Raw genomic sequence first — 22,153 nt, 5'->3', positions numbered from 1 at the left:
CCCCCCCGGCCCCCCCCCGGCCTTCCCCCCCCCCCCCCCCCCCCCCGGCACCCAGTAGACCCCATCTCCTCACCTCCCCCTTGGAACTCCTTCATCTCTGAGGCAGCACTCAGAGGCCGTGCCTGTCCCAGCTCCTCCCAGCTCCGGGGGACGGGGGTGCCTCCGGCAGAGCATTTCCCACTCTCTCCGTGCTTCAGTTTCCTTACCTGTAAAATGGGAAGGAGAAGCATTAATACTTTGGGCCCCTGGCCGGGCACAGGCAGTCATCCATTTGTGTGTGTGTGTGTCTGTGCGAGGTTCTGACTGGGGAGCCACACAGTCCACCCTAGGGACAGAGAGAGCCCAAGTCCATGCCACTTGGTTAGAGAGCTGTCCCAGTGTGACACTGTGTGGCCCCGGCCCAGTGGCTTTCCTTCTCTGGTTTGTGTCCTCATTTGGTGCGTAGGGTGGAGCACCTCTGCCCTGCACAACTCTGGGGGCCCAGGAGAGGGGCCAGCTCCAGCCAAGGGGCGTGCCAGAATGGAAGCCCCCTGAGGGCACAGCTCTTTTGCAACTGGGTGTGGGAGCCCAGGAGAGAGCTTCAAAGGGCCTGGGGCCCACTCAGCCACCACGCCCTGTGCTTCTCCCCCAGTTCCCGATGGGTCCAGGCTCAGACGGCCCGATGGGAGGCATGGGCGGCATGGAGCCGCACCACATGAACGGATCGTTAGGTAAGCGGGCGCTGGCCCCGTGGTCACACTGCACCAGACCCTGCCCCAGTGGCCGACTTCGGCTCAGCCAGGCCTGGGCCGCCCTCCCCGCTCCCACTGGCCTTGGCTGGGCCCTGAGGAAGATCCCCAGAGATCCAGCCAGGACGGGAGACTCTGCACAGAAGTAGTGTGGGATTTGGGTGGGTTTGGAGGCCTCTTCACGGAAGAGCAAACAGGAAACTGAATCTGAGCCTTCCTTCCTTCCTTCCAGGGTCAGGTGACATAGATGGACTTCCAAAAGTGAGTGTGTATTCTGTTTCCTCCCCGACAGCATCCACCCTGCCCCAGCCCCGAGGCCCCAGAAAACTTGTCTCCCCGTCGGGTGGGACGGTTGCTGGGGCGCTGGGGCTCACCTCCTCTCTGCTCCCTCCAGAATTCTCCAAACAACATAAGTGGCATTAGCAACCCTCCAGGCACCCCTCGGGACGACGGTGAACTAGGAGGGAACTTCCTGCACTCCTTCCAGAACGACAATGTAAGTGCTGTGTGTCCCCGACCCCCCCCCCCCCCCGCCCCGCTTTGCCCCTGGATTCCTCCTCTTACAGGGCCAGGGGCTGTTCGTTGAACAAGTTGTGGGGCCTGCTGGCCGAGACCAGCCTGGCTGACTGGTGTCCTAGCAGCCATGCCACTGGCTTTCTCCTCGGTCCCTTTTCTCCACAAAGTGCAGAGCCCCCCCAGCCACCCCCCGCATGGCCTCATCCACTGCCACCGTGACCACTGGCAGGTCCTTCTGGAGGCATCTACAGGGAGGCACAATGCCTCCCAACACTGAGAAAGTGGATGTGGCTGGAAGAGCCCTGGGTTGGGACTCAGGAGGCCTGGGCTCTGGTGCTCTGGGCCTCTGGGCAGCATGGTCTCTGGGGGTCCGCTTCTTTCTGTCCTGGGGAGGAGGGTTTGTGCAACCAGAGATTTCCTGGGGTCTCTGTGCAGGGGGGCTGGCTTCTACTTCCAACCTCATTTGAAGAAACAAGGTCATGCTGCAGCAGCTTTTGAGACCCCCAGACTGGCTCCCGCACAGGGCACCCTGGCAGAGCCCTGGCTCGGCCCTGCAGGAAAGCAGCCCAGCCGGCCCTGGGTGGGGAGGGCAGTGTCTGGGGGGGACTTGAGAAGGGGGGGCGGGGGGGTTACGGCAGCCCCCGGAGCTTCCACCGCGAGGCACAGGCTGGGGCCGAGCCGCCAGAGCCACCCCAGGCTTCCCTGCCCAGCCACACCCCCGGACGGGCCCTCCCAGCGCCCAAGGCTCGCACAGCCTGGCCCTCACAACGCCGTCTCTGCTTCGCCCCTTCCAGTATTCTCCAAGCATGACGATGAGCGTGTGATCCCCTCCTCTTCTCCGAGACGCTGAGAGAGCCGGCATTTCAGGCGGGAAGATGCCAGAAATTATGCAAGAAGAAGTGAGGTGTCATTACCCAGGAGCTGGGGGAGGGGCGTCTCCCTGCTCCCCCTCAGCCCCCCCTCCTCCTCCAGTCCCCCGACCTGTCCCAGTTTTAGTTTCATGCAATAAAAAGGCCGAACTTTTTATTCCATAAAACATGAAGGACAAAACTCAAAAATATATTTCAAGTCAGTGACCAGAAAAATCCCACCCCTTGCCCATTCCCAAAAGGACCTTTTATGTACGTGACACTTTTTTGGTTTTTTTTTTTTGTTTGGGGTTTTACCGTTATTGGGATTTTTTAATTTGTTTTCAGGGGGGTTTTTTTGGGGGAAAAATTTTTAAAAATGGAAGCTTCTAGCAAGCGCCCCCCCCCCCCCCCCCCCCCACCCCCTTTCCTTTTTTCTTTAAAAAAAAGAAAAGAAAAAAAAAAAGGACAAAAAAAAAACACCAAGCCCTGCTGTCTGTCTGTACCCAAGCCCTTCCACCAGGAAAGCTAGTCTAGGTGTGAGGTCTCACGCTGTCTTTGTAGCCATCTAAAAATAATGATAATAATAATAAACTGGGCAGTTTACAATCGGTGGTTTCTTTCAAAAGGCCTTTTTTGGAAAGAGAAAAGAAAGTCACCTTTCTCCGCTTGGGGCTTTTGGTTCGTGCGGATGGGCAAGGGAGGGTAAGGAACCTGTTTTGGTTTTGCTTGATCTCTCCCGGCCGAGGTGGCGCCGGCAGCTGCACACGTGGGACCCCAGAACCGTCCCCCCTCCCCCACTATGTGGCCTGAGGGGCCCGACCACCCGACCGCTTTCAGGACTCCGCCGCGGCGGAGACGCGCTGTGACCCGGTGGCATGCACTGTGTTCCCAGGACTGCTTCCTCCTCTCTCTCTTCTGGACCTTCCCCCACCCGGCCTCCCTGCCGCTCCAGCCCCGTCCTCAGCCCCCACCCCAGTCTTCCCAGCGAGAATCCTGCCAGCTGGGTGGTGGCCCGGACGGAGCGCAGTGGGGGAGGCCGCCCCCGACAGGATGGCTATGACCTGGGACATGGCAACTGTGACCCCCGCGTTCTCGTCCCGTGGCCCTGGCTCGCATCGTCCTCGTCGTGTGTGTGGGCACCATAGGGCTGGAGTTTGGGTTTTCTTTTGTTTTTTGTTTTTTGGGTTTTTTTCTCGATTCTTGCTTCTTTTTCAAAGATGGGAAATTGACCAGAATTGCTCTGTATACGCTTGGAACTGGATGGAAAGACTTCGGAATAGCTGTGGGGGGCGGGGGGACACCAGTCAAACAGACGTGCTGTTTCGGTCCTGTTTTTATTTTCAAAAACCGACAAATGCGACAGTGGAGCCTGTCCCCTCCCAGGAGGGGGTGACTCATGGCCTCCCTCACCTCACCGCTCCCATCGAAACCTCTGTGTCTTGCCCTGAAGACACCTGAATTCTTTGTACATTTACAGCCCCTCCTCCCCGCACCCCTGTAGCTGCTGTCTGTTCTCCTCCCTCCCTCCCTGATCCATGTATATCATACTATGTGAGATACCATCTGCCTGAAAAAAGACCTTGTGCGGATTATTGGGAACATTGTAGCTGTTTCTGTGTTTTTTCTTACCTTGTAGTCTGGTTCTGAATTAAGAGAGGAAAAAAAAAAGTAATTATGATACATTGTAGTTTGTGTACGATATATGTTGATAACGTTTTATTAAAGGGACATCTTTTTTCCGCAGCCCTTCCTGACATGTTTCGGGGGGGTGGGGGACGTGGGTCAGAGTTTATTATACTGACTACAGAATGCAAGGTGACTGGTCGGGCTGTTTTTGTTGCTGGTGCATAACAAGATCTTGTTTTGTGTTCAAGGCGTCCACCCTCTTTTCCTGGGCATGTTAATCTGTATTTTGCATTTGCTCTGCGGGGTCGTAGTGGCCTTTGGGGATGGGGGGTTGGGAAGCAAGGCCGCAGTCTCACGTCAGACATCTGGGGGCATTCTAAAATGCACCTTCAGCTTTTTGTCTTGCCGACACGCCGGTTTGCCGGAAGGTATTTTTCAGCAAGTAGAAAAGGTTCCTGGTTCTGTGTTCCGCGGGGAGTCCACACAGGCCAGGGGGGCCCCAGGAGCTGTAGCCACACAGCCTTTCCCACTCGGGTGGCCTCCGCCCTAGGCCAAGGCTGGGGGTCCCCGGGGACACTGATTCTCCTGTTTTCAGTTTGGTCTTGTTTTCACCTCCGAGGATTTTCAGGGTAGCCTTCGGCATCCTGGCGGGGGGTGGGCAGACGTGGGGAGACCCAGTCCCAGCCTCCGTCCACAGAGTAGAGCCAGGGCCCTACGTAAGCCGTGGGGTGTGTGGGTGTGGACATTTGAAGTAGGATTTTCTGCTTCCCTCGAGCTCCGGGGACCTTGCTCCAGGCCCGCAGGAGGGGAGGGAAACCGTGTCGGAGCCAAATGTGGGCTCAGTAGACCTTCACGAGGTCTGACCCTTCCAGATGCAAACTGCCAGTTTCCAATCTGTTTTTTTTTTTTTTTTTAAAGATTTTATTTGACAGAGAGAAGAGCACAAGCAGAGAGAGTGGCAGAGGGAGAGGGAGAAGCAGGCTCTGCACTGAGCAGGGAGCCCGATGCGGGGCTCGATCCCAGGACCGTGAGATCATGACCTGAGCCGAAGGCAGCCGCTTAACCATCTGAGCCACCCAGGCGCCCTCCTATCTGTTTTTGCTGCTACTTCCCCTGTGGCCGTGGGCGAGTGCGTTCCTACCCGTGTCCTGTCTCCTCGTCTACAAACCTTCCTCACAGGGTGGTCGTGAGGACGGGCTGGCGCTCGTGAGGGGCTTGCACCCGTAGGGGCCGCCAAGTTAGCGGCCGGTGCCCCCGTACTCCTGCTTGGGACGGGGAGTCCGAACGGGGTGCTGGGAGCAGCTGGGAGGGCCTAGCAGCTCGCATCTCGCCCTCCCCTCCTCTTGAGCAAGCTTTCTGGGCTCTTCCTCCGCACGGACGCCTCTGAAGGCGCAGACCTCACGGCTGGGGCAGACGCACCCGGACTGGGACTGAGCCGCACTCGGCTCTGAAGGCTTTTGTTCGGGAGCCCGGAGCCTCTGCCAGCGGGCCCCAGGCCACCAGCGCTCTCCAGGCAGGCGGGAGCCATGGTGCGGGGTCCTGAGCTGGGAGGCGATCCTGCCTCGAGCCTCACCGTCTCCCCCACCCCTGCTTACGGGGTGTTCCTCAGAGCTGGGGACATCTGTGTGTTCCCTGTCCCCAGAATCACCCAGTGGGCGCTCATTCATGGAGGAACTGGATGTTTGTTGGGTAGTCACCCCTGCATACTGTCACCTGTGGGCAGCAGCTCAGGCAGGGGAAAGGTGGCCTTCACGGCTTCCGTGGATCCGGAGCAGAGCGCTCTGTCCGCGTCTGCTGGCAAACTGGGAGCTCCTGGAGGAGACCGGGGCTCGGTCTGTAGCTCTGGCTCCCAGCACGAGGCCGGGCACACAGCAGGTGCTTTTAAACTGGGCCTAATTGCTGGACTGCCCCTAGAGGAGGTCTGTAGTGGGGAACCTCAGGGCTCAGTCCCCAGGCCTGACCTAGTGTTAGGTGCCATCGTGGTCCGGCTGGGGATGAGGAGATCCGTGATGTGTGTGTCGGGGTGGGGGGCGGTGACAGCTAGAAGGGGCTGTGCTGCTGTGGAGAGGCTGGACTCGTCACCCGGGACAGCAAGCCTACCCTGGATGCAGGTGGGGAGGCTGAGGTTGGGGGCACTTGGGATTTGGGGGAAGTGGAGACCTCTCTGTGGAAAAGGCAGCTGTCATCACGTGTGAGACTTCCAGCTCTTCACACTACATACACCACCCGGTCTCTAAGCCTCAGTTCCCCCTCCCGTAGTGTGGGGGGGGTAAAACCCGGCAGGCTGTCTGCCTCACCTTGCAGCTCAGCTGCGTGAGACCAGAGCTCAGCTCTGAGATCCACAGGGGACACACCAAGGCCAGCCCACTAGGGCTCTCGTCACTCAAGGTGGACTGCCACCCAGGCCCACCCTGCAGCACCGGCCCCTCCCAGCCTCCCTCCCACAGGCCTGGCCCTCTGCCTGCCCCCCTCCCGCTTCCACTGGTCTCCAGAGGGTTCAGCCAGCCCCGCCTGGCTCCAAGCCGCCGCCACCATCCCACCAAGCCTAAAAGGTAAGTTGCAAAGCGGATGGAGGACAAGCGCGGGAGCCACACAGGTAGGAGCTCCACTTTGCCATTTACAAGCTCTCGTGGCCATGATGTGCTCCCAGATGTCTCCTCGGACGCCCTCCAGCAGGGCAGACCTAACTGCTTCCGTGGCTGCCTGCTCTCAGCCAAGTCCCTCTGGGAGTCGCCCTCCACCCACCTCACCTTAGGCGTCTCCCGCTCTGACGAACAGTGTGTATCAGTGACTGGCGGCAGGCCAGTGGTGTCTGCAGAAAGGCTCAGCTCCTCACCTCTGGGCGGGACAGCTCTGCTTCAGAGCACCCACAGAACTGGGAGCTGGCCGAGACCTCAGATGCAAACCCACCGAGCTCAGGCTCTCTGCCCAGCACTGCCCCATCACTCCCCACAGGCGCTGGTCCTCCAGGTCCTCCCCCAACTCACCTGCACATCCCCAAGTGTTCTCCTAGGAAGCTGACCTGTACCACCCGCCATGTGACCTAGGGAACCTTATACTATCTGAGTTCCCTTATCTCGAGGGCCCAGAACAGTGCCCGGCACATGGGCATTCAACCACTTCCCTGAATATGGAAACGACACGTGAGGATTAAACAGGATGCTACGTCTAAGGTGCTGGGCCCTGAGCAGAACTTGGGTGTGATGTGAACAAAGAGAGGCCAGCCGAACCAGGGATGTACTTGGTCTACTAACCCGGATGCTAGGGAGAAATCTACGATGAATGTTCTATTCAGATTTCCTGCAGTCATTATGAAATGTGCCCACAATTTAGAGAGTCCCGTGAGAATCCAGGGAGCATCAGAGAGCACCTATCCTATGGCAGATGCTCCATACGCATCTACAGTCTTCAAGGGAGGTCATGTTATTCTCAAGTTTCAGGTGAAGAAGGTAAAACTCCAAGAGACGAAGATTCTTACCTAAAGTCCAGGTGGGCTGTGGGCAGAGCCGGGCTTAAGGTGGGGCAGGTCAGGCTCCCGAGCTTGCACCCACGGAGGCCGGCTCACGGCACGGCCCACGTACAGCTATGGGCGCCCCTCCTGACGGCCCCCCACACCAGGCCCAGGCTCCAGTGTACCGGGAGGCTCTTTATTGGCAGCCAGACAGCAGGCCAGATGAACACGGAGGCTCCAGGGAGGCCCAGCACTGCTCTGGGTACAGGATCTTTTGCGGGAGGGGGGGCAAGGAGGCTTCAGACCTCAGAATGGTCCTTGGTTCACACAGCACCATGTAAATACAGAGCTAAAAACTTCCTGAATGTCTCTGGCTGGAAACCAGTCGGCCCCACAGGTTCCTAGAAAGAACACAGCCCATTAGGATCCTGCTACTAGGTTTAATGGCAGCACTGAAAACAAAGGTTGGTTTTATGCAAAACCTAAATGGCTGGATAGTCACTGTCTCCTTCTCTCACGGACCAAGGAGGGGCACCAGGGAGCTGGCAGTGAAGAGATGCCCGAGGGGCTGGGCTGGGGGGGCATGAAGCTCTCCTAGTGCTTTTGGCCAGACCGTCTGTTGGCACCGCCCTCATCCCCTATCCCTCTCACCTCAACCACCACGAACCAATGCTCTGTTGCCCCCTTTTCATTCCCAGGGACAATAATCCCTCACTCGTCCACACACACGGATCAGGTCCCTTCTCTCCATACGGGGCCTGTGCCCCATGCTAGAAACCCGACGACAGTGGCTTGAATCTGGCTCTGCCCTCAAGGAGCTTACAGCCAGATGTTCCAACAGTGATGATAAAAGCTGACAGGCCTCACAGCAGATGCAGGGAAAAGATGCTCAGAAAGCAGGGAAGAAGAGGACTCATGGTCTCCCATACGTATGAATGAGTCTTACAGGGCAAGCAGAAGGGGCCAGAGAGGAAAAGAAAAGGCAGGCGTCCTCCGAGAGACGAGTCTACGCGCCAGTGCAGAGACAGGAAGCAGAAGGGCGAGGCTGGAGCCCAGGGCCTGTGCTGGGGGCCGGGGACCGGGGGCTGGGGGCAGGAACCATCTGACCAACCAGGATGTGTCTGCCACTAAGTCAGTGTTCTGGAAGGGAGGACCCAGGACACGTCAGGGAGAAGGAGAGCAGGATAAGAGCGGAGAGCGCAGAGGAAGTTGGTGTGGCTGCAGGTGACACACAATGGGGTCAGGGGCCAAAGAGAAGGGCCCCAACCGGGGAGGCATTTCCAGGGCAGAAACAGCACCGCCTGGAGAGCTAACCAGGCAGCCGACGCGCCGATTCTGTTCAAAGGCCCAGCATCAGCTCCGTGCAGCACATCTGCTCAGGCCCGTGCGGGCCCCAGGACACAGCTAGCCGCAGAGCTGGCTGCACCCCCATTCTGTTCTCTCGCAGCCCCCGACGCTGCCTTGTCCCTTTGGAGCGCGTTTCGCTGCCTGACCTCGCGTGATGAATACAGAATGGTCACTGCCTGCTGCACGGGAAGCAGGCCGGGCCTCTAGCTAGTGGAGCATGGGGGTGCGACGGTGACAAGGCCCCGGGAAGAATCCCCTGTCCGAGGGAAGAAACAAACGGAGGCCTCCGAGGAGCTTGGAGCTCGGTTTGATGGAGGAGAAAAACCTGGAAACAGCAGCGGGCCTGTGCTGTGATGGGGGAACACAGGGGCCATGGGGCCCCACCCAGGGCACTGCAGTGGGGCTAGCAGCGGGACAGGGGTCCTTAGAGGATGGCCAGACTCGAGAGAAACGGAGGGCGGGGGGACAAGTGAGACGCCTCATACACAAAAGCAGCCGCACCTATGGAGGCCCGGGCTACTGGCAGCCAGGCACGAGGGGGCGCTGTGAGGAGCTGCCCCGGGGGGGGCAGGAGGGGCGCAGGGGGGCGCAGAGGGGCACGGAGGGCCGGGCAGGGCCCAGGGCAGAAGGAGCCCTCCAGGTAGAGATCCTGGGCAGGAAGTCCCTAAAGCCCGGGTCCCACCTGCGAGCATCCCTTCCACTCCACCCCCGGCTCCCTCTGGGGACACGGAGTCATGGCCCTGGTCCAATCACCAGGCTGGAGATGGCAGGACTCACCACAACCACCTTCTTTTTGATCACCGGGCGACACCAGAAATGCTGATAGAGGAGCTGGTCTGAGTCCACCCAGACCAGGTTCTTGATGCCCTCGTGAGCGGCCAGCTCTGTGGTGTTCAGCTGCAGCACCAGGAACTGGAAGACGCGTCCGTCGGTGCCCACACTCTGCACAACTACCGGCCGCTCCAAAACCTTAGCGTCCTTCTGAGAGGCAAAGGGGACAAGTAGAAACGGTGGGGTGTAAACAACAGCACAGAACAGGCAGGTTCGAGCTCTGGCCTCTGCAACTAACGCCTGCTCCCATGTAAGGCCCTCACCGCGGAGCGCTGGGGCCGGTTCAGGGCGCCGACCAGAGCGAGGCCGTCCCTCCCTCCCCCAGCCCGGCCCTGCCTGACCTGGCGCCTCCTGGTTAATAAGCGCCTTAAAGTAGCAATGCCTGCCGCCGGGGGTGACGGCTGGGCCAGTGGCAGAGCACAGGAAGGTGACGGGAGATCCCTAAACCCACGGCGCTACCTGATGGCGACAACAGTGACATCAGTTCCATCAAGGGTTAACCCGGAGGCTCAGTGAACATAGCAGCGCACTCCCTGGCGCCCCGGACCGCCCGGCCCTGCGGGCCATCGCCGGTGCTGCGCCTCAGGCTCCCGGCGTGGCCCAGGGAAGGGATCCGATTGCCGGCGTGTCCACCCCCCGCGTCAGCAGCAGGCTTTCAGCCGGCAGCGCATGAGCGGGTTCTCCCGCTCCGGGAGCGCCACTTGGTACCAATCACAGCAGCAAGCTCCTGCACGCCTCTCACGTGCCAGGCCTGGCGCTGGCTTTAGTCACCGGTAATCGCGCGGATCCAGCTGTCTAGTCCCACTTCACCGATGGGGAAACTGAGCTCCAGAGAGGTGCTATCATTGTGCAAGGCTGCCCACGAGACGTGAGCCAGGATCAGACCCCACGCTAGGAAATCACTGAAACCCCTCTCCTCGTGGCTGACACCTGGTGTCCCGCACGATGGGACAGTGGTGCCTCCTTTCACCCCCAGGGGCGTCCCAGGGTGGATGAGAAACGACATGCTCACCCCCCTGAGGCTCCACAACAGTCCTGTCGGGTGATGGCCACCCGCTGGATGAAGATCCAGCAGGCAGGCCCCATGGAGCAGAGCATCCTTGATCCAAAAATGCTGCCTACGTTCACCACTCCAGAGCGGAGTGTGACATCAGGAATAGCTAATGTCAGACCTCGGTGTGGGCCACACCGGGACTGCTGGCCTTAGAAATACCTGTTCTTAGCTGCATGAGAAATAAATAAAAAGAAAAGTACCTCTAAGTGTTAGCTGAGGATGCTGTATTGACTCTTATCTCCCTCTACAGATCAATAAAACTGCAGGTAGTACATAAATTTCTCAGCAATTTTACCTTTTACATGGAGGCTCTTCCCATAATTGCTCAACTTCACATCCCCAGGAATAATCTCTACCTGGAGGGGCTGGGAGAGGTCTCCCCTCCTACCCAACTAGGTGGCAATTAGCGGCAGTGTGGCTCCCCGTGCTCTGTTGGCAACAGTTGGCACAGAAGCTACGAGAAACCTGCAGACCTGGTCCCTGGCATGTGACCATGTCTGCTCCCTTTCCCTGCCCCAGAGTTGAGAGGCAGCACGTCTTTTAAGACTAGAGGGATCAGGGCTCCAACGCTTGCTTCCCCACTCAACAGCTGTGGGATCTTGGGCAAGTCACCTAACCTTCCAGAGCCTTCATGAGTATGTAGTCAAAGAATGGGAACAAAGATAACCTTCGAGGACTGGAAAGACGCAAGAAGGTCACATAAAGATGTAACAGCTGCCAATCTCTTAGCTGTGTGACATTGGGAAAGGTACTTGGCCTCCCTGAGCCTCAGTTTCTTCAGCTGTAAAACGAGGCTAGGAGCATCTGCCATGGAGGGTTGCTACAAGGACTGAACAACGCAGTGGTTCTCCAACCTTAGTGCTGTGGTTCTCAACCCCGCGCTATGCCAGCACCACCTGCAGGGCTTCCAACAACGCTGGCTACTTGGGCGCCACCCCCAGTTTCTGATGCACTAGAATTTATATTTCCAACAAGTTCCCAGATGATGCTCATGCAGCTAATCCAGGACCGTACTTTGAGAAACACTGACATAAAGAACCCTAATTAACTGTCTGGCAGATAGCAAATGCTCAATATAGGCAAGGTCCATTCCACTCCCTACCTCCTTTGCCCAACCACACCTCTTCAACCCCACCTAGTTCCTAGACCGAGTAGGATGGGAAATAGGGGAAATAGAATTGTGGACACTCCTCCTGGAGGGCCTCAGACCTGGGAACTGGCAGCTCTCAGCACTACGCACATGCATGTGCGCACACACAAACACGCCTCGGGATCCAGTGTCCCAGGCCTGCTCGGGGAATCCCATACTGCCATTCCCTACTCCCTCCCTGGAGGCCTTTGCTCCCAGGCAAGCTTTCCCCCATTTCGGGGACAGGCTGAGTAGCCTGCATTCTACACCATCCAGGCCCTTGAGACCTCGTCTCAGAATCAAGGGGCTATCACCAGGTGGCACCTTGGTCCCCGAGCCTGTCCTCACTTGGCAGACAGGCCTGCATCGTCTCTGCCGCCTAACCTCCACCTGCCCATGGAAACTCGTGCCCCGGGTCTGCTCTCACGGAATGGAGGGGTGTACTAGAGCACAAATAACTGAAGCCTTAGGAGCTGGGCACGCCTCGTTCTCACCTTTCCTCCACCACTCGCTGCGGTGTAATGCTGGACAAACTGCTTGGCCTCCCTGAGTTCAGGGCCCTAACTGGAAAATGGGGATGATAAAGAAAGCTCGTGGGCTATTTTGATGAACAAATGAGGTGTCTTATGTAAAAGACAGGAGGCAGGCATACAGGAGGCCCCAGCAGATGTCGGTTTATCTCCATAGGGTGAGTGGAAGTGCCTGTCCGTAGAACTCCTCAGTCAAGCAAGGAATCCCCCCTGTACCCCCCTTCTTTCTTTGAGCAGTGTAAGGCAGGAGGCCAACACCACGTAAAGTCGCTGAGTGGTCTTCCTCCCCATACATACCCCATAGAGGCGCCGGGCCTGAGCCAGGGCATTGCCAAAGGCAAACAGGATCATTTTGGCCCGCAGCTGATCTGGTTGAAAGCGGTGTGGTCGTAAATTGGCTGACTCCAGGAAATACAGGGTGTGGGGATAGGGGTAAGGATAACCCTCCTGGAATCCTGCAAGATACATAATCACATGGAGGAACAGAAAGGATTAGCAGCCTGTCCCAAAGCCTTTGGAAAGTCACGTCACCTTGGCTCAGTGCAAGGTACCACCGAGACTCCGTAAAGGCAGATGTTATCACTGTGGCTCAGGGGGAAGGCAAACCAGTCTGCCAGCCACATCGCCCCCCCACCCCCCGCCTGCTTTGGAAAATAAAGTTTTTACCAGCGCATAGCCATGCCCACTCACTGACACAATGTCTACAGAGTACTGTCAGAGACCATATGTGGCCTGCAAATACGTTCTATTTGGCTCTTTACTGAAAATGTTGCCACCCTGTGCCAGGTGACTCCTGGGTGCTGGCTCTAATCTACCCCTTCTCGCTCATTCAAGCACACAGGTGACAGTGACGTTAGAAGGAAACCTGAACACTAGGGTAATTATTTTTTTAAAAGCCAATCATTTGCAAAATTCCATACTTTATTATTAGCAATAAACGACTCGCCTCATGCCTCACAAGTGATCTGCAAATACTGGCACTGAGGATCAAAGCTGAGCCCTTGTTCATCCCAGCCACCACCCTGCCAGGCCACCATTCTCGGCCCCTCCATGGCTAGCAGTAAACCCTTGGTAGGCTGGCAGCTTCCAGAATGAAGAACCTGGATTAGTGAAAGTGGGTGACAAGGAGGAAGAAGCTGGGAAAACATGGGCTCTGAAAATCCCCGAAGCAAGCACTACTTGAGAGAGACGCCCTTCCGTGGGCCTCTGTCCTTGCTTCCGAGTTTCAGCACGCCCTGTGCGCCCAGCCTAAGACAGGCACCGGGGCCAGACCGGGGCCAGACCGGGGCCAGGAGCAGAGGCCGAGGGCGGCCTGCCACTGCCTTGGAGGGGCTCAGTCTGGAGGGGTCCACACAGAGGGACATGTGAAGATCCGGGCGGGGTGAGTTGGGGGCTGGGGAAGCCCCAGATGAAAGGCCCCTGACGGCAAGGGAAGACCCCAGAGCATTTCTGGGGAAGAAGTGATTCTGAAGATGCACTGTGACAGATGAACTACACGCGGGGGCAGAGGGGACAAAAAGAGGTGGGCGGCCACAAACCCCAGGCAGAGGGGGGAGGGGATGTACCAAAGCCTATGGTGAGAAAGGGCACGGTGTGTTATGTGTAGCTGGACTGGGGGCGGGGAGGGGTGCACCTGCAGGGGAGGAGACCAAGGTGAGGCTGGAGAAAGGGGCCAAGACCAGACCTGAAGGCCCTCTTGTGATAGGCTGAGGACTTCCACCTGTACCTGATAGGCGCTGGGGAAGTAGGCGCAGAGAGAAGGGATGGAATTTGTGTTTCAGAAGGGTGCCTCTAGAACCGGGAACCAGATGGACCGAGAGAAAACAGACCAGGTCAGGCTGGCCAGCTAGCTGGGGGGTTGTGGCAACAGGCTGGGCCTGCCGGAAGCTGTCGCTTTGGAGATGAGGAGGTTAGAAGGAAGGCGCTACAACTCCTAGGGATGGGCTAGAGGACGTGAGCCGTGGGCCCACCTGGCCTGATGCTCTGGTTTCTGTCATGACAGCCAGGGGAGATGGTGGTGCCTTATTCGATGGAGTTCAGATGAATAGCCCCATTCAAGGCCTGTGGGGCTTCCTCAGTCCTAGCAGGCGGTTGGCCAGGGTTTACGGGTACATAGAAAGAGGGGTGTCTTTCAAGGGACCTGTGAATAAAGGAAACACTTGGGGCCTGGCCAGAAGCCCCCTCAGCCACCCGTTACAACTCTGAGATAACAGGGTTACCTCTCAGGGGTCAAAAGCAAAGTGGGGATAGGCTGCTACATGGCTCTTAGGAGAAAATGCGCGTCCCTCATCTCCACGCTGCCGGGAGATGCACGGCTATGACACTTACCTGTGTTGTCTTCCACATCATAAACATTGCATTCCTGAAGATCAATAGTGGGAGATATGGGATAGAAGGTCTCAAGAACATGATTCTTAGTAGCTTCAACCTCCTCTTTGGAGGCGACGGCGGGCAGCGGATCCTTGGTGTTCAGTCGGGCTCCACTGGAACCACGGACCTGAAGGAGAAAAGACTCTAAAAGGGGAGAAAGACGATTAGTCTACCCTGGTCTAAAGCCTTACCTCTACTCAGCCAAGCCTAGAGCCTTCATCCTGCCATGCTCAAGTCTTATGGCTTTCCTAGCTGACCAGCATGATTGCAGAAAACAAAACTTTGGTCAAGATGTTGAGAAGGGGACCAACCAAAGCACTCTTCTTCTTGTGTTCCCTTGCCAATGGACCCTGAGGCCACCTGGCAGTCTCTGTGGGTTCAGGGCTGCCCCACACAGATCTTCCCAAGCACCTGCTCTATGCTGGGGACCCAGAAATGAGTGAGCATTACCCTCTGCTCCCAAGAAGCTTCCTAGGTAGTAAGTGCATACGAAGGCATGAACCGTACTCAGAGACAGTAGAGGTGGGGCAAACTGACCTCCTTTGGGAAGCCTGGGAAGCTTCCTGAAAGTGGTGTGCCTTCAAACTAGTTTCCGGAGGATGGATAAGAGCAGAGTTTCTCAACTTTGGCACTTTTTTCATTTTGGACTGGGTAATTCTTCGATGAGGGAAACTGTCCTGTGCACTGCAGATGTCTGGGCGCATCCCTGGCCCCTACCCACCAGATGCCAGTAGAACTTCCCCCGTTCAAGTCATGACAATCAAAAACGTCTCCAGACCTTGCCAAATCTCCCTTAGGGGGCAAAACTGCCCTTGGTTGGTTGAGTTTGCCCAGGCAAGAAAAGGGAAGGAAAAACATTTTAGTTCAGGAGGAGGAACATGTGTGAAGGCACAGAAGTGTGCTCCCCCATGGCAGAGTTTAGGGAGACGAACCCAGGTGACTAGAAGCAGAATGTTGTAGGGAAGGCAGGAGGGAGGGAAGGAGGAGGAGACTAGAGGCTAAGAAGAAAGGTTATTAAACTCAGGAAAGGGGCCAAGTTGTCCTCAACAACCGACAGTGAGGAAAAACGAGGCCAGTCAGAAAGCCTCACCTAAGACAGATCTGCGTACTTGCTACACAGACGTAAGTTGATGAGGAAAGACACTCACACCTGACACATCAGCAAAGCTGCCACTGGGAGCATGTGCGCATGCCCCTCACAGAGGCCCCCACAGGAGGCTGCATGCCACCAGGCAAAATGTGCCTGAAAGGCTCCCTTGTGAATGGCCTCCTGAAGATTCTCCATGGAGGCAAATCTTCCTCTGAAGGTGCTTTGGGTGTTTAGAAACTGTCAAATCACAATGGGATGGTTAACGGGTCAAGGGTGATGATCCTTCTACGTCTAAAAGCTGGTTTGGTCCACAGCACTGTCATATAATTAGCATGTGGTCTCCCTCACTGGGTGTATAAAGCAGGGATACTACATCTGTGGATGGATAAACTCTGAGCCGCTTGTTAAAATATATCATACCCACACCTCAAGAACAGTTTTCTAAAAGTATTTCCTATTTCTTCACATATAATCTGCAAGGAAGATAAATGTGCCTGGAGACCTCTCCTAACCTTGGGTTTTAGATTCTCCCCACAGACCACTCTAGTGTGGTTTCCAATTCAATTCCCTCCATATCCCTCCTCCAGTGACAGCTCCAAATGGGGCAGTTTAATTAGAGGTAATAGCTGATGATGGGCCAACAAGTACTCCTCTATTAATGAGGTTCACTAATTTCCTTAGTGGTGCCATTACCTCTGCATGGCTGACTCCTTGCCAGGAAGTCCATACTCAAAAGGGGCAAGCTAGACAAATCTGACCAAGCAGATGTCCTGAAAATCCCAAATCATTCCACAGCCGGCTTCCCCGCTCCGGGATTCCACCAGTCAGAACACTGGTGTGCTCTGAACATCCCTGACAGAAACCCCTCAGGGTGGTAATCACCCACCCGTCCCTCAGTCAGCACCGCTCACGTGCCAGGAACTGTTAGACGCTGTGCAGAAAAACGAGTGAGATGTGGTCCCTCCTGTCAGGGGTTCAGTTTAGTAGGCAGACAGAGAAGATATTAGAGAATTCCAATACAGTACAACATGCGCCCTGATCAAAACAGGAACGATGGGCAGAAGGAGCACTAGCTAATGTCTACATTCACATAGGAAGGGGGCTGGAGCTGAGCCTCACAGACAAGTAGAATTAGCCAAACGAGGAAAGTAGAAAAAAGCATTCCAGACAGAACGTACAGCACAGCGCTAAAGGCATAAAAGCTTGATGCCAAAGAGCTGCTAGTGGCTAAAGTGTAAATTTAGCCTGGGGGTGTGGTGGGGGTGGGGGGTAGGAAGGAGAGAAGACCAGAAAGGCCAGCTGGTGGCCAAACCAGTGGGTTGGATCCAATGATAAATGGTTTAAGTTCCTGGGAGGCAGTGAAGGATCTGAAACAGGGGAGGCAAGTGCACTTTAGAAAGATCACTCTAGCAGCTACGTGGAAAATGGATTTGGAAAAGGAGAAAAGCATGAATGGGATAAGAAGGCTCTTACAGTAGAGTAAGAGCTTTGTGAAGGCAGAGACTGCCTGCCCTTTATTACTTATCTTCAACATTTAGGCACTCAAGGGTACTCAACAGATACAGTTGAATTAAGTCATGGGAAGAAGTGATTAAAAACAAAAAAAACTGAGGAGCATCTGGGGCTCAGTTGGTTAAGCGTCCTATTCTTGATTTCAGCTCAGGTCATGATGTCAGGGTTGTGGGATTAAGCCCCATATCGGGCTCCACACTAGGCATGGAGCCTGCTTAAGTTTCTCTCTCTCTCCCTCTGCCTCTCCCACCAACCCCTTAAAAAAAAAAAAAGAGAAAAAAAAGACTGGTCTGTGGCTAATGATAGGAGGATGTGTCTGATTCTACAAAAGTGGTCCACGAAGGAAGGAAACAAGCACAGGTATGGATGTGGTGATGGTGAGCTGGTAGTGGGGTTAAGAGTAGAAAGATAAAAAACAGACCAAGATGACCAACCTCGATTCCAGGTGGTGGATAACGTGTAGTTTTTGGCGCAGATCCGTCTGGCCAGAGAGGGATGCTTGAGAATCTGGGATCTACACAGCTGTATCAGACTGTCCACAATGACTGGGCTTGGAGGAAAGAAGAGACATTTGGAGACATAAGGCAAAAGGCTGACTCTAAGATCCACTGACTAGAAATCTTATTGACGTGGGGGAAACTTACCAGTAGGCCTCTCTCTTCGGGGTGTCTTCAGTAGAGTGCCAGAGACGGGCGTGAGAGATCACGTTCAGAAGGCGTTCATCTTGGTTCTCTATGTAGTTCTCCGGATCAGCGGCGAGGCTAAGCACTTTCTCGGGAAGGCCTTCTATTAACTTGGCTTTGGTAAGCCAGAGGGCCTGCTTTACACCTTTGGGGTAATCAATCACAAAAAAACAAAAAAAGAAGACAATTCAGTAAGAGTTGCTTAAGTCTGCCAGTAGCATCTTAGGGAAAGGTCTGCCTTGAGAGAAACAGGATTTGTACTGTGACATCTGAGGAGTCAGAACTAAAATAAGAGTGGAAGCCATAACAGCCGGATTTCAGCTTGACTGCAGGAATGACTGTCTACCTGAGGATGGTCAACAGTTGACTGAGGTAGTGAGTGCCTGCACAGGAGGGATTCAAACAGCAGCGAAGATGGCTGGGATCATAAGGCTGAATCTTGTGGGAAAGGGTCCCTCTGTTGCCTGCAAGATTCACACAGACTCCAGACTAGAGGACTAGATCAATGGATGCCAGCATTTCAAATCCTAGATCCCTTTATTAACCCACATCCAAGTCCCTGATTGGAAAAGCCCGTGTCTACCAAATAGATCCCACTTATTAGGAGTGGGCCAAGGATTAAGCCCATACTGCTGTATCAAGGGAAAACAGCTTTGGGAAATAATGGAAATAACTTACTGATCATGAATAACTTGAGGGGCCCTGAGTTTGGGAGCACTTAAACAGATAATCTTTCACATCTCACTTAACCCTGAGCTTCTATAATGAGCTACCTTTAAGCAGATTTTTATTATGTAGAAGCCCTATGAAATGCACTGCTGTTATTTGTCGAAAGGATCCCATGTTCTATTTATTACACAGGATCCTCCCTGGCCTCGGTACCAGAAGGTTGGGCTTTTCCTGGGATAGTACGGTTTTGTCTTATAGACACGGTGAACCGCATAACTGAAAACGTTCTTCCCTATACCAGGGGTCAACAAACTTTTCCCTAAAGGGCGAGATAATAAATATTTTCAGCTTCTGAGCCATACATTCTGTCACAGCTACTCATCTCTGCCACTGTAGCACTGAAAGCAGCCAGGGACTACAAGTAAACAAGTGGGTGTGGCTATGTTCTAATAAAACTATTTACAGAAACAGGCAACTGGTCTAGTCAGCTGACCCCGTCTCTATACCGTTAACAGGCTGAGAGCCATGTTTGGGGCTCCCCTTTAGCAAGCGGAACCTCACAGAATGGATTTTTTGTATTCACCTCACTATTTCTCCTTTGTGTGGATTCCCTCACCTGTATGTTTTTAATTTAAAACATTTTATACTGTGCTGTAAATTTCTGTTAAGATGCCTGAAATACTTTTCGGGAAAAGATGGAATATAAATAAACAAAAATAGATTTGATTCAGACTGCTTCGTTTTTAATCATTAAGGAATGACCGCTACTCTGAGTGGGATGGGCTGTGATGCCAAGCACAAGTCCCTCGCTTCACCTTCCCCAGATCGGGCTTCCCTGAGGGAAGAACCGGCCCAGCCCTAGGGACCTAAATTCTGCATCAAATCCACGTACCAGTCCCCTACCCTCAGGACAAGGTTAATACTGTATCTTGTCCATGATTGTAGTCACAAATTGACAGCAGTCTGGTGACTACTTTGGTTAGCAGGCTACTCCCGCCAGCTAGGAAAACACCACCGTTTCAGAGACATATCTTCATTTGTAAAGCTATGCCTGGGATTAAACGGAGCCCAGGATACTCTGGGGGAGACACTCTCAGACAATTTCCTTTGTGCTAATAAATGAAATGCTATGAGGGCAATGAGACTTTTCACTTTGAGGCTTATAGGACATGGGAAATACAAACATTTAGAAATGTAACTTCTGGATTTTATGGCGTAGCAGACAAAACCCTGGACTGGAGTCAGGTAACCTGAATTTTAGTTCTGACACTGCCACTGTTCTTTAAACGTTTTTTAAAAAATAGCACTTTCATGGGGCGCCTGGGTGGCTCAGTTGGTTAAGCGGCTGCCTTCGGCTCAGGTCATGATCCTGGAGTCCCTGGATCGAGTCCCGCATCGGGCTCCCTGCTCGGCGGGGAGTCTGCTTCTCCCTCTGACCCTCCCCCCTCTCATGTGCTCTCTCTCATTCTCTCTCTCTCAAATAAATAAATAAAATCTTTAAAAAAAAAAAATAGCACTTTCTTTTTTTTTTTTTAAGACCCCTGCTCCTGAGCAGGGAGCCTGACGTGGGACTTGATCCCAAGACCCTGGGATCATGACCTGAGCCGAAGGCAGACACGCTTATCCGAATGAGCCACCCTATTGTTCCTTAAACTTGACAGTGGATTAAAAAATTGAGATTTTATGGTTCAGTAGTATATGAATAATACCTAATCATTAGAGCTGCCATTTACTGAGCACCACCATCTATCCTGTGCCAGGAACTTTATCTACAAATCGGATTTTATGGAATGGAGGATGAAATTCAGAGACTAAAGAATTTGTTTCAAGTCACATACCCTCTAAGTGACGGTGGGGAAGAGAACTTGAGTCTGTCTACCCTAAAGCCTGGTAATGTTCCCAGGGTCACTCAAGGGTGGGGCACCTGGTTGACTCAATCGGTAGAGCACGGGACTCTTAATCTCAGGGTTGTGGGTTCAAGCCCCATACTGGGTGTGGAGCCTACTTAAATTTAAAAAAAAGGGGGGTGCCAAGTCTTGTGAGGTCCGTTACAATACCCTCGTAGGGCAATGGGAATGTTTAGATGCTGGAAATTCAGCTTTCAGGAATGGGTTTGAGCGGCTTAAGAGGCTGGCCAGTTAAGTTTTTTTCAAATTTAGGATTTATTCTTTGGTTTAGTCCCCAAATCCTGCCAGGTCTCTTTCTTTCCTAATTACTCCTTGGAAAATACTACTCCCACTGACCTTGACCATTTTGTGTTTTCAGAACCTGCCCTATCCCCATCATTATGGGTGGGATGAACAGGCAAGAATAGGGAAAGGGACTCTCAATAAACAAGCCCCCCGCCCCTATGGACTCTGGAAAGTAATTTCTGGTTCTGCTCTAGACAGACTGGTTTCGTTCAGCTCAGTCATTTTGATCTGTTCTTAGTGAAAAGGGGAGCAGAAATAGGCTAGATGGCTTTTAGGTCCAGAACCCTTTCTTGACAACATCTCAACTCTGACCTCTGACAGAGGACATTGACCTAGGAAACCAGATAGGTAGCCCTGGGTTCACTATTAACCCAGAGCACCTGTGGGCAAATCTCTGTCATATTCACCAATCCTACGAAATGAGGCCATAGGCCAGGAGATTAAGCATGCTTTCTGCTGTCTCTTTCCACTATAAACTCCCTCCATCTAATTATTCAATGTACAGTTACATCTCCAGGGTATTAAGAGGTGGAAGAGTCAATGTGGACTACCTAGTCAAAACCAATGAGTTCACAGAAAATGGAGGCTCTGGAAATTTCAGCCATTGCCCCAAATCACAGAGTTAGATGGAGGCAGGGGTAGGCCAGAAATCAGGTCTTTTCACTTCGCCACTCAACCTAATACTGCCTCACACAAGCACAGCCCTTCTCATCCCACTTAATTCTGAAACCCTCAGGGGCGCCTGGGTGGCTCAGTCGTTAAGCGTCTGCCTTCGGCTCAGGTCATGGTCTGGGATCGAGCCACACATCCGGCTCCCTGCTCAGGGGGAAGCCTGCTTCTCCCTCTCCCACTCCCCCTACTTGTGTTCCCTCTCTCGCTGTGTCTCTCTCTGTCAAATAAATAAGTAAAATCTTAAAAAAAAAAAAAAAAATCCTGAAACCCTCAGAAGACGTAATCACTACCCATTTCGCAGACGAAGAAACCGAGACCCACAAAGTTTCAAGGCCACGGAGAGTTGGGGTCAGTGCTGGGCGGAGGAACGAGGTCCCCTCCTGCCCGTCCTAGGGCCTCACCCTCGAGGAGGCGGCAACGCTGGTGGAAGACGTAGCAGGCCTGATCCTTGTACAGCGGCTGCTCGTGAACCGGGGTCGGGCGGCGGAACTTTGGGTGCGTCCAACCGGGGTCCCAGGGCGGGAAGACCGGCCGCGCCAGCCCGGGCATGAAGTGCATCTTCCCCGCGTACGTGATGGGCTCCAGTCCAGGGATCTCGTACACCCTGTCCAGGGGACGAGGCTCGGGCTTCCGCGTGGAGCGCACGCCCCACTCGTACGCCCCGCGTCTCGGAGCCCCGCAGTCCCCAAGGCCGAGGCGCCCAGGGCGAACCAGTGCCCGCCTCGCGGGCCCCGACGTCAACGCCATACCAACTTGGTTCCCCCCTCAAGACCTCCACCAGGACGCCGCCATGTTCCCGCGCGCAAGGCCTGCTGGAAGCGAAAGGGGCTGGGCGCCAAGGCTCGTTTTATGAGTGGCAGTCACTTCAACCAATCATATTCAAGACGTATTTGCCTTGCCCC

The 22,153-nt window shown here is 54.5% G+C and overlaps 2 protein-coding genes across 10 annotated transcripts in view; one reads left to right on the top strand and one right to left on the bottom strand.

Annotated features, from left to right (window-relative positions):
• The window catches only part of SSBP3 (single stranded DNA binding protein 3), a 163,862-nt gene extending 159,737 nt beyond the window's left edge, over positions 1-4,125 (top strand). For 6 of the 9 annotated variants that reach the window (XM_044914523.1, XM_044914525.1, XM_044914524.1 and 3 more), the window contains 4 exons: positions 632-710; positions 961-989; positions 1,123-1,224; positions 2,039-2,449. In XM_044914523.1, coding sequence (XP_044770458.1) covers positions 632-710; positions 961-989; positions 1,123-1,224; positions 2,039-2,068 — 240 coding nt within the window. In that variant the 3' untranslated portion in view covers positions 2,069-2,449. Of the gene's footprint in view, positions 1-631; positions 711-960; positions 990-1,122; positions 1,225-2,038 lie in introns of all 9 variants that reach the window. The other 3 variants (XM_021684335.2, XM_021684334.2, XM_021684332.2) reach the window with 1 other exon arrangement.
• Positions 4,126-6,380: 2,255 nt separating this feature from the next.
• MRPL37 (mitochondrial ribosomal protein L37) lies at positions 6,381-22,059 on the bottom strand. The gene is made up of 7 exons (XM_021684331.1): positions 21,653-22,059; positions 17,680-17,863; positions 17,470-17,585; positions 14,392-14,577; positions 12,361-12,518; positions 9,297-9,500; positions 6,381-7,573 (listed from the first exon to the last, which is right to left on the bottom strand). The coding sequence occupies exons 1-7, from the start codon at positions 21,996-21,998 to the stop codon at positions 7,496-7,498; spliced, it is 1,272 nt and encodes a 423-aa protein (XP_021540006.1). The 5' UTR covers positions 21,999-22,059; the 3' UTR covers positions 6,381-7,495.
• Between the last annotated feature and the right edge of the window lie 94 nt (positions 22,060-22,153).

Source organism: Neomonachus schauinslandi, chromosome 4 (assembly GCF_002201575.2).
Source record: "Neomonachus schauinslandi chromosome 4, ASM220157v2, whole genome shotgun sequence".
Taxonomy (NCBI): domain Eukaryota; kingdom Metazoa; phylum Chordata; class Mammalia; order Carnivora; family Phocidae; genus Neomonachus; species Neomonachus schauinslandi.
This window is presented reverse-complemented; position numbering and strand designations above follow the sequence as displayed.

Bases quoted from the DNA above. Each gene is read 5' to 3' on its own strand.
- MRPL37 (XM_021684331.1), bottom strand. From the start codon at position 21,998: ATGGCGTTGACGTCGGGGCCCGCGAGGCGGGCACTGGTTCGCCCTGGG. The intron at 17,864-21,652 runs GTGAGGCCCTAG...ATTACCCCAAAG, and splicing joins GCGTTGCCGCCTCCTCGAGG to GTGTAAAGCAGGCCCTCTGG. The intron at 12,519-14,391 runs GTAAGTGTCATA...TGTATCTTGCAG, and splicing joins TGATGTGGAAGACAACACAG to GATTCCAGGAGGGTTATCCT.